This window comes from Heptranchias perlo, chromosome 28 (assembly GCF_035084215.1).
Source record: "Heptranchias perlo isolate sHepPer1 chromosome 28, sHepPer1.hap1, whole genome shotgun sequence".
Lineage (NCBI taxonomy): Eukaryota > Metazoa > Chordata > Chondrichthyes > Hexanchiformes > Hexanchidae > Heptranchias > Heptranchias perlo.
The window spans coordinates 12,569,537-12,580,934 of NC_090352.1; the positions used below are offsets into that span (position 1 = coordinate 12,569,537).

At 47.1% G+C, this 11,398-nt stretch overlaps 1 protein-coding gene across 1 annotated transcript; it reads left to right on the forward strand.

Annotated features, from left to right (window-relative positions):
* Nucleotides 1-556: 556 nt before the first annotated feature.
* On the forward strand, nt 557-9,217 carry fzd9a (frizzled class receptor 9a). Its single transcript, XM_068008055.1, has 2 exons — nt 557-2,783; nt 8,242-9,217. Exon 1 carries the CDS (start codon nt 1,025-1,027, stop codon nt 2,771-2,773), a length of 1,749 nt encoding a protein of 582 aa, XP_067864156.1. The 5' UTR covers nt 557-1,024; the 3' UTR covers nt 2,774-2,783; nt 8,242-9,217.
* The last annotated feature ends 2,181 nt before the right edge of the window (nt 9,218-11,398 follow it).

The window sequence follows — 11,398 nt, forward strand, 5'->3', positions numbered from 1 at the left end:
AACTTTTTGTACTTTACCAACTTTTCCGAAAGTTGGTAAAGTACAAAAGACTGTTCCGAATATTTTAAGACTATATTTTGATGAATTTATATATAAATTCAAGAGAAACCGGAATAAAAAAAGAGATACTCAGCTCACTCAGACAGTAGGGGGTGACACCAATTGAAAAAGGCTTCACTCAATGACTCTGTTTTGCAATCCATCTCTATCTGCTCAATATTTGACTGACAACAGGGGTAGACCCGCCCCTTCGCGTTTGAGTGGCAGGGGTGACAGCCTATAATATCGCTAATAATGTTGTAAGGGCGGTGCGAGGGATTTGTGGGAGCCAATGGGAGGTGGGCAGGGGCGGTCCTCTGGGTGGCACGACCCCGCCCCCCCCCCCCTACCTCCCCGGGACTGGTGCTGTTGCCAGGATCAGTGGGTCACTTTCTGCAGTTTGGGCAACAACAAGAGACTGCGGCAGCAACAGAGCCGTGCACCGTGGAGCGGGCTGTGCATCAAATCTCTCTCCCCACCCACCCCCCCCAACACCCCCTGTCACCTCCACCCCCCCCCCCCCCCCCTGCCGATCAATCTCCCCGGGACTCCCGAGCGAGAGCTGGCGCCAGCATCTGCTGCTTTCAACAAAGACCAGAGAGACAGAGCGAAGTGCAGACCTGACGGGGAGTCGGGGGGAATCTCTCTTGTGTTTGCTCAACAAAAAAAAAAGTCATTTCATTTCAAAGCCATTGAGGATTTGGATCAAAGCCCCTGTTTTTGTGAGCGCGGTGGAGGTTCTAAACAACATTGCAGGCGCTCAGGCTTGTGCTGGAAGCACTCACTGGAAAGTTTGACAACCGCCTAACTTCGAAGGATTGAATGAGTCGGCGAAAGTATTTAAACGGGTGTGTTATTTGAAGCTTGCAGTCCCGTCCGCACCAGCACCTTGGCTTCTCTGCATTCTGAGCTGGGGGGAAAAGGATATGTCGGTGTGAGCATCAGCCAAAGTGCACGCAACTGAACTCTCCGAAAGGGGCAAAGCATGGAGCGGTTTCTGCGAGGCTGGTTTATTGCAGTCCTTTCCCAATCGCTGCTGCTCGGGACCTGCTCGGCCATCGGCTCGATCGACCACGAGAGGGGCAGAGAAGCCAAATGCGAGCCGATCGAGATCCCCATGTGCCTGGGGATTGGCTACAACATGACCAGAATGCCCAACTACATGGGCCACCAGAACCAGCGGGAAGCTGCCATCAAACTCCACGAGTTCGCCCCTTTGGTCGAGTACGGCTGTCACGTCCACCTCCGGCTTTTCCTTTGCTCCCTCTATGCCCCCATGTGCACTGACCAAGTTTCCACCTCCATCCCAGCCTGCAGACCCATGTGTGAACAAGCCCGGCAGCGGTGCGCCCCCATCATGGCTCAGTTCAATTTCGGATGGCCCGAGTCTTTAGACTGCAGCAAACTCCCGACCAGAAACGACCCCAACGCCTTGTGCATGGAAGCGCCCGAGAACGCTACGGGAGAGCCTCAAAAGGGACAAGGGATGCTGCCCGTGGCCCCCAGAGCCAGGCTCCCTGGGGGAGGAGATGGAAGGAACCAAGGGCCGCTTGGCTCCTGTGACAATCCCGACAAGTTCCAGTACGTGGAGAAGAGTCTGACCTGCGCTCCCAAGTGCTCCCCAGGGGTGGATGTCTACTGGTCCAAGGGGGATAAAGACTTTGCTTTTATCTGGATGGCCGTCTGGTCCACGCTGTGCTTCGTCTCCACTGCCTTCACCGTGCTGACATTCCTGCTGGATCCGCACCGCTTCCAGTATCCCGAGAGACCCATCATCTTCCTCTCCATGTGCTACAACGTCTACTCGGTGGCCTTCATCATTCGGTCGGTAGCCGGGGCTGAAAACATCGCCTGTGACCGGGAGAACGGAGAGCTGTACGTCATCCAAGAGGGCCTGGAGAGCACAGGCTGCACCATAGTTTTCCTCATATTGTATTACTTTGGCATGGCCAGCTCTCTGTGGTGGGTCATCTTGACCTTAACGTGGTTCTTGGCTGCAGGCAAGAAGTGGGGCCACGAGGCCATTGAAGCCCATAGCAGTTATTTCCATATGGCTGCCTGGGGTGTCCCAGCCATGAAGACCATCATCATACTGACTATGAGGAAGGTGGCGGGCAATGAGTTGACTGGTCTGTGTTACGTGGGCAGTATGGACGTCAATGCGTTGACAGGCTTTGTGCTCATCCCTCTGTCCTGCTACCTGGTGATAGGGACCTCCTTCATTCTAACCGGGTTCGTGGCTCTCTTTCACATCCGCAGGATCATGAAGACCGGAGGCACCAATACGGAAAAGTTGGAGAAGTTGATGGTGAAGATCGGGGTCTTCTCTATACTCTACACCGTCCCAGCCACATGTGTCATCGTCTGCTATTTCTACGAAAGGCTGAACATGGATTATTGGAAAGTGTTAGCCTCTGAGCAGCCTTGCCTGGCCTATCCAGGGAGAAGGACTCTGGACTGCACGTTGGACATCTCAGTGCCTACGGTAGCTGTCTTCATGCTAAAGATCTTCATGTCCTTGGTGGTGGGGATCACCAGTGGGATTTGGGTCTGGAGCTCCAAGACCCTGCAGACTTGGCAGAGTTTGTGCAGCAGAAAGCTGTCGGTGAGGACACGAGGGAAGCCCTGCACTGGAGTGAACTGCTCTGCCAGCCACTGCCACTACAAGGCACCTTCGGTCATGGTCCACATGAGCAAAACAGACCCTTACCTGGACAATCCAACTCATGTGTAACTAATACCAGGTAAAAACGCCAACAGAACAGTCGGCCAGTGTGAGCCCGCGACCCAGTGCCAGGCTCAGGGACCAGCACCATGGCCATATGGTTTACTAGTTCTGATAGTCACATTACTGATGTCTCTTAACCTATAGGATTTGTTTCGGAATTCCTGTAAAATCCATGTAAAGGTTTAAGATAATTCCCATTCTAAGACCTATTGGCGTGGAGAATATTGGGGGGAAAGCGGGAGAGGGGGAGGGGGGTTCCTTCCAACATCGCTTCACCGATCCTCTGGGTTCAGAGTGACCCATCACAGCTCAGATCAGATGGGTGGAAGAGATTTGCTTTTATTTTGAGCTGAAACTGGAAATGTTCTGTGTTTTAAAACAATTTTTCTCTAGCATCAAGTGCTTCTGAATGTCACCGTGCCAACCCTGTAGAAGGGAATATGTTATCAATCTCTCTTTGCAGTCATGGGTGGCGAGCTGGGAACAGTCTCATTTTCAAACTTTAGTCGAATCGTGGGGGTGTACAGTATCAAAGTGTGTGTAAAAAAAACTAAATATTGATGTTTTAAATGTTATTTTTTAATTCAAAAATACATTTTTACAATAATTTCTCAGTCATTCCCAAAGATACATAATTATTTTTTAAAAATCTTTTTCGTGTTTTGCCACAATATTCTCTGCGAATAAACTGAAAACTCCTTAAAGGAGCTTCCTCGGGCAGCTTAAAGCAGTGGGCAGTTGATAAAGAGCAGGAGGTCCCAGATTTAGTCCCTGATGCGTGCTGTCAGCTAGAGGCAGCGGGTCGGGGGGGGGGGGAGAGACCTGCAGTGTGGGAACAACCAGTCAGTATTTTCCACTGTTATCCATCGACTCCTGCTGGAAGTGCGGTGGCTGTGTAAGGGCAGATGCGATGTCCCTTTGTGTTCCAGTAAACTCACTGTCTGGGGTCAGTCATGAAGAATGGCCAGTGTACTGGGGCCACCAGTACCTGTGGAAAGTACCACAAGGTCAGTTAATGCCTCCTGGAGAGGAGGACAGAAATGTAGCGCAAAAAAAAATCCTAAACTAATCTGAGAACCACATAATTTTTTTTTCCAGGGGGTCGTTTGGTTCTGCAGCCCAGCCGACGCCCAACCCAATGTAAAATCTCCAGTTTTAAAATGTTTCTTTCCCTTACATTTAATACTTTCCATATAAACACTTCATTCTTCCAACAAAAACATATCTAACTTGCGTTCGCATTTCAGCACAAGGGACTTTTTATTTTTCAGTTTCTGTCCCATAATATTTTTTTATAAAATATTTAACCCTATCAGATGCAGAAGATAAAATTAGGCCTCAGTGTTCATGTGCCAGGGAAACAATTCTGACCCTAAGTATCCGTGATACAACTATTGGGCAATAAATGATCTGGTAAAATGTTTCTGCAGTTTGTATATAATGGCAGTGATGCAGACTCACTTTATATCAGCGCAGTCCTGTAACTACTGAAGGCCCCTTGTCTACTGATTCTTTTATTGAAATGTTTTTTAATCCCGTTTTCCAATGGCTCAGTGGGAAAATACAGTGTGGTATTGAGTGAGGCTGGGGAGGTGGTGAGTGATGAAGGGAGATGCGTTCCCTCAAATTTTTCTATCATGGGTTATGTCTCCCACTGCCCCCCATCCCAAATCCTGGAATTGGCCCTGATATGCCCTCAATTCCATAAATTGTCTCTGTACTGAGCCATCCAGACTAGGAGAGTCCCAAGTTTCATCCCCTGCCTGAGCTGAGCTAGCTGATCTCAGCCAGAGCAACAGATGTGTAGTACAATTAGGCCTCACCACCCGAGCTAGGCAGGGTAAAATCTGCCAGCGACCCGGTTGCTGGTTGCTATCCAGCCTCCCATACTGGAAAGTGTGGGCGTCATGTGAGGATTAGGTTCGGCTGTGATGCCCTTTGCAGTCAAATATCTTGCTATTCCTTGCTGGCTAGACTTACACATGAAGAATGGATACTTGTGCAAGGTGAATGCCATGGAGTCATAGCCTGGCACCAGTCGTCAAGAGAGATAAAAGGGAGAAAAATGGGTGGGAAGTAATTTTAAAAGCATAAATTGCTTAAATATCAAAAATAATCGTGTGCCATATAGATGGATTCCATTTTTATTCATTTTTATCACTTTCCTAAAAAAAAACACTGCCAGCCCCCTTCAGTCCATGAGCATGTTGGCAGTTTATTTATTTCAGCTGTCGTCAGCAAAGGGTTATCATGAGGCCTCCTTCATGTCAGCGAGGGATGAATGGTTGTGATGTGGTAACTGTTTGTCCGAATTGCTGGACAGCCATTTTTCAGGAAGATAAACAGGTTGGCGGTGTGACGGGGGAGCTTGCTGCAGAGCCTGTAAAACACAGGCCCTCTCACACTGACCTGAGGGGGGAGTGGAGGGAGTGGCAGCTCGTAGTGGACACTGCCCTCTCCTCAGCTGGGGTCATTACTTGTAAAATGGAGCGGTGGAATTATCAGGCTTAAATTATATCCTAATTCCCCCCCCCACCCATCCCTGAGTTTTCTATTGTGCAATATAATTCCTTTTGAAGGGAGTGAGAGAGTGAGAACTCCCATCCTTTTCTGCTATTCCATGTGTCGATATATCATTGCATCTTATGGTTTTTTTTTACAGTTGTGTAAGTGCTTTGTATGATGGTTGTATTTTTTTTTTGTCATGGTTTTGTATCGACTGACCCCCCCCCACGCTGAAGGGGAACGGAACAAGGTGCACAGACAAGCTGTGGGTGGGGGAGGGAGTGGTCCAATCGCTTGATAGTGTCTGTGGGAGTGTCAATGCATCTCATTGTGGGGATCACACTGTCAGCTGCAGAATGTCCTACTGCAGGCTCAAACCTTCCCCCAGAAAAGCTCTTACAAGAGACGTTGGTAGGTTTTGATGGGGGGGGAGGGAGAGGGGACGTAGGCGTCACTGATTGCTTCTGCCACTACTAATAATTTTCCATTTTAATATCTATTTCTAAAGGAAATGGAGACCACATGACGACAGTTTGCACTGCACCAGATGTGGCAGCAGGTACAGCCCCAACTAATCCTTAGCCTCAACTCGACGCTGAAGATCTCAGGGCTGTTATTTCAGACTCTGCTCTCATCCTGCCTGAAACTTCCCCCACTGTTGCAACACTGCCCCTTTAAATAGCCCATCAATACCACCCCTTTAAACAGCCCATCATATCTACACTGCCCCTTAAAACAGTTGAACATATCAACACTGCATCGACAATGCTCCTTTAAACAGACTAACACATCGACACTGCCCCTTTAAACAGCTCAACACATCAACACTGCACCTTTAAACAGACTAACACATCGACACTGCCCCTTTAAACGGCCTTACATATCAATACTGCCCCTTCAAAGAGCCCAACACGGCTCCTTCACACCGCTCAACACATCAACACTGCCCCTTTAAACAGCTCAACACATCAACACTGCACCTTTAAACAAACTAACACATCGACAATGCTCCTTTAAACAGCTCAACACATCAACACTGCACCTTTAAACAAACTAACACATCGACAATGCTCCTTTAAACAGCTCAACACATCAACACTGCACCTTTAAACAGATTAACACATCGACACTGTCCCTTTAAACAGACTAACAGTGCAACACTGCCCCTTTAAACAGTCCAACACATCAACACTGCCCCTTTAAACAGCTCAACACATCAACACTGCTCATTTAAACAGCCCAAAACCATCAGTTACACTTTTTAAAAAAACCTTTGCCTGTCCTTCTCCTGTTTTACAGATAAAACCCATTTCTGTCGTATGATATCTACACAGACCGAGAAGTGAGGGTATTCTGGTGAATATCAGGGGATTACCAGGGGATCCTGCTGGCACAGTGGGTGCACCAATATACTGTGCTACAGAATAGTAGGGGTGAGGGAGGTACATTTACACCCACGTGGAGAACTGCCAACCCTGGCGGGAGATTCAGCACCCACTGCGTTCTCGCACTTGGCTGTGATCACCCTTCCCCCAGGTGGGTAGCTCAGGGAGACACTGAAACAGAGACTAGGTTTTACTATTTATAAATGGGTGGGGTGACGGGTAAAAAGAATAAGGGAACAACTAAAAGAAAAGGGACTGGTCAACTTGTGCAATAGTTTGGGAGAAAAGTTCCATTATTGGTCATGTGTCTATCTTCAGTCTATCTGGACTGTAAGTATTGTAGTTACCTTCTATTAGTGTATGAGTATTAACATTGTCAGATGTTACACTTCACGAGTGATCCTATTGCAAACACAGATTTCTATGTCACACATTACAAAAGCCAGTCATTTGAAATGTAGAGAGAAACTTCTCCAGTAACAGAAAACACCCTCTAATTAATATCAAGGCTCAGGATGTCCCTAAGAGTATTTAGCCTCTAATTGACCTGGGGATGATATAACAATTAAGCCCATGGTCTTAAAAGGACAGGCCAAATTACACACAGTTTACCCTTAGCATCAGAATAATACACTGTGCATTACATGGTGTGACAATCCTGTCAATATAAACCATCTAATGTACCATGAGCAATGCCACACGAGGTCTGCTAGTCTATTTTTATTTCAATATTGGACTGATCCTACAAAGTGATATTCCCCAATAAAGCCCCAAGAGCCTAGTACACGGAGGGGGGCGGGGGTGCAATAATTATTAATAGACTTATGCTTCTATATATTTTCTCAATGAATATTTCACTGAATAATGACCAGACCAGTCTGTGCTGGGTTAGTTGACCTAAGCCAGGGTGGCAGTATGACATTAAAGTTGCCCTCAGCAACCCAGAGCTAGGGAGCAACACATCAACCAACACTTCCACCTCTGTTTGCTGGGTAGTGTCACATCTGGAAAGTGCATTCATGTCAACTTTGGGAGAGACTAGGATGGGGCTCTGCTGTGATACTCCCTGTGGTTGAATAGTCTAGTGACTCTTTATTGTCTCAGGCTCACACATGAAGAATGGTCACTTGAACAAGGTACCAGAGAACAGACAGTGCCCCTGGATCGGAACCCAATGAGAGTCAGCACCTTCAGGAGACAAGGGAAGGAAATTTACCAAGAAAAAGGAATTCCATATTTTTTACATTTCTTACTAATAAAAGACCACGCTGGAAATTGAACCATGCTGGAATCTTGCCAGCGGCAGCCTCTCCTGGGTGGGGCTAGGGTGGGGGTGATGGAAAGTAATGGCAGTAAGTTGGTTATGATGTATACTGGTTGCATTTAACTTTTAACATCAGTCTGAGAAGTTGTCACTAAAGTTCTCCTCCCTTTCCAAAGTGTTAATTATTTGTTTTCACCTGCTCCCTAAGGTAAGGAAGGTTTTATGCCAGGAATCTCCCAAGTGGAACACTTCCTCAGTGATTATATCCTGGAAATGTTATCACTGCCTATCCCGTTTTGACTTGATGGTCTGTTTTCTAGGGGTGCGTGTGACAATTTCAGAATGCCAACTGAAGAGTAAAAGGACGATATTCTGAACTGGTGCTACGATGGGGTGTCTCACCATCCGGCCTTGCAGAACGGGTAATCATGGGCTGCTACCCATGCTTTTCCAAGTGTCAGTTTGGCTCACTTGGTAGCATGCTTTCCACTGGGTCAGAGGTCATGGGTTGAAGCCCCACTCCAGGATCTGAGCACATAATCCAGGCTGACACTTCAGTGCAGTACTGAGGGACTGCTGCACTGTTGGAGATGCCGTCTTTTGAACGAGACTTTAAATCGAGGTATTGGTTTATTGTGCATTGGGAAAATCGTCTCTCGGCCATTTTTCCGTCTCTGTCTTTAGTTGGGAAGTTATTGGGGAATCCAATAAATCTTGATCAACAGCAAATCAAATATCAAAACTCAAGTTGGGATCTCACCCCATTCCTTGGCCCTAATTTCCTGGATTTAGACCTGACTCACAAGATGGCCACTCCAGTAGGAACCTAATCAGGGGAGAGCCCACTTTGAGGTAATCTTAAAAAAATCCCCCCTCCTCCCAATTTTCTCCCCTCGTGTCCTAACGGTGTTGGCCTGAGCTGGGATATAGTCCAATGGGAACCAGCCACCCTCCAGCACTTCACCTAAGTGGCATGAGTCTGAGCTTTCAGGGAAGACAAGAGGGAACGGGAAAGAAATTGAAGTAATGGATAAAGTTGGATGTGGGTTTGTGACAATAGCCATCGAACAAGTGTATCCTCCTCTGTTTCCATTTCCAAAATCATTGTCTGTCATAACCGGACTCTGTACAGGAGGCTGTGCAAATGGATTGTATTGCCTGTAGTTCACTTCTCTTTGTCCACTCAATGATTGTAGATTTATTAATTTATGGTAAGACAAACAATAGAATATCATTTTTGTATATGTTTATGATAGTTTAAATGCAAATATATATTTTTGGGTTCTTTTTTGTAAACCTTGTCTATCTTTTATTTCTGCATCACACTCCCCTGACCCCAAGTGAGGGGCAGGCTTCAGGTCAAATGGATTCGCTGCAGCTGAGATAAGATGAGAAAAGGCAGCACCTCGGATAAATATTTAGACAGGAAAATCCATCACTCTGATGATGTTCAGTTTCTACAGAACGAGTTTCACCATCCAGACATTTTTCAAAGAGGGAGTCTTCCCTTTATATTAAAAGAAAGATTTTGTATGAATTTTCTGCTCATTGTGATGAGGGTTCGAGAATAAAGCATTTTCTGCTTTGGGCACCAAACACATCCCAGGTCAGGTACAGCACAGACTCAGAGCCAGAGTAAAACTCCTTCTACCCCAACCTCAGCACCCACTGCCAATCTGACATTCTTCATCTCTACACCAGCCATCCTGAGGTCTCCTGAGTGAAATTGTCAATTTAGTACAATTAGTTCAAACTAGTGGCAATTTTATGTTTGGGCCCCATGCCCACAGGACCTGGATTGAGATTGCACAGCCACATCTTATATAGGACTCTACAGCCAGGGGAGGCTCTCTTCCCAGCAGTCAGGGCTAGATTTGAACCCAGGCCCTAAAGGTGAAAGGTCAGGCCCTAACCCACTACATCAACCAGTTTCCCCACCCCCCCTCCCATCACCAACTGTTTAAAAATCACTTACAAAGGATTTTATCATTAAACCTTTTAACATTCTTCTATTTATTTATCTAATTATGTTTTAAAAATATAGATATGGAGCTGCTCTGAAGGCTCAGTCAGTGTATACACGGCCTGGTCTACAATAGGTAGCTTGGCCATTTTATAAAGGTGAATATTGGGACGCTTGCCTCACTGACAGCGGCCCTAAGGTAAGTCCCTGGGTGAGGGGCCGATTGCAGGCTGGAAGCAGCCCTCCGGAGCAACTCTCTTCCTTCACATCATACTTTTTAAAAAAAACCTACCTTTTAGGTGCAGCCCCTTAATAGGCCTCATCCATCCATTTAAGCGGCCGCCTTGGACGCCTCAAAAATGGCCCAACCCAATTTTGGGTCGGACTTCTTTCAGGTGTTCTTGGGGTGCAGGAGGTTGGTCTCGAAATTGCCCCTCGTTGCGCCTGTTTTATGCTCGTAAAACAGGTGCAACAAGGATCAATTTCTACCCCATTCAGTGCACAAGATACTTGATGGGATTGGGGGTGGGGGCAGATGGTGGTGGTCAGACACCATGTAGGTTTTGTCAGAATTATTTGGGGAGGTGACCAAAGGCACTGCCAAAGAGTAGGTTTGGAGGAAGCTTTTAAGGTGGGGTTTCGAGAGGGAATTTTAGAGTGCAGGGGCAGGTTGGCTAAAGTATCTGCCACTTGTAGAGTTGAGGCACAATAGACCAGAGTCAGACGATCAGAGGCTGTGGGCTGGGATCTAGAGCTGGAAAAGATTGCAGAAGTAGGGCGAGACAGGCAAAGGTTGGAAAGAAAACTGGGGCTTTTTTGCAAAACCAGACACCCACAATTTCCAAAATGTCAAGCCCGCGCAGAAAACATGCAGGCCGGTTGAGTTAGGATTCCAGAATGCTGGATTTTCCATTGAGTGCCCTGTATGGTGGGTGACAATTTAATTTCCCTCCGATGCTGAAGTTGCTAGGAGTGATTCCATGATCCTGTACTCCCAGTAGGCCAGTCGCACTCGCAGGGAATATGGATTGGAGATAGGGATACCCCTGCCAATTCATGCTGGGATACAATCCCAGGAACAGCTGCCCTCCAGTACCTTGACCTTGGGGTATTCTTCACATGTGAGCCTAGATGGTAAGTGAGGCCATTCAACCGTGAACAGCAGCGCAGCCAACCCTGATCATGTCTTCACTTGATATCCACACACAGAGTGTCCCTCAGAAACCACTGGATAACAATCAGGAGCGGGAACCCTGGCTGATTACATAGAATTACATAGAACGTACAGCACAGAAACAGGCCATTCGGCCCAACAGGCCCATGCCGGTGTTCATACTTCACTTGAGCCTCCTAGAACATAAGAAATAGGAGCAGGAGTAGGCTGTATGGCCCCTCGAGCCTGCTCCACCATTCAATCAGATCATGGCTGATCTTCAACCTCAACTCCACTTTCCTGCCCGATCCCCATATCCCTTGATTCCCCTAGAGTCCAAAAATCTAACGATCTCAGCCTT

Excerpts from the sequence above, each read along its gene's own strand:
- fzd9a (XM_068008055.1), top strand. The coding sequence starts at position 1,025 with ATGGAGCGGTTTCTGCGAGGCTGGTTTATTGCAGTCCTTTCCCAATCG.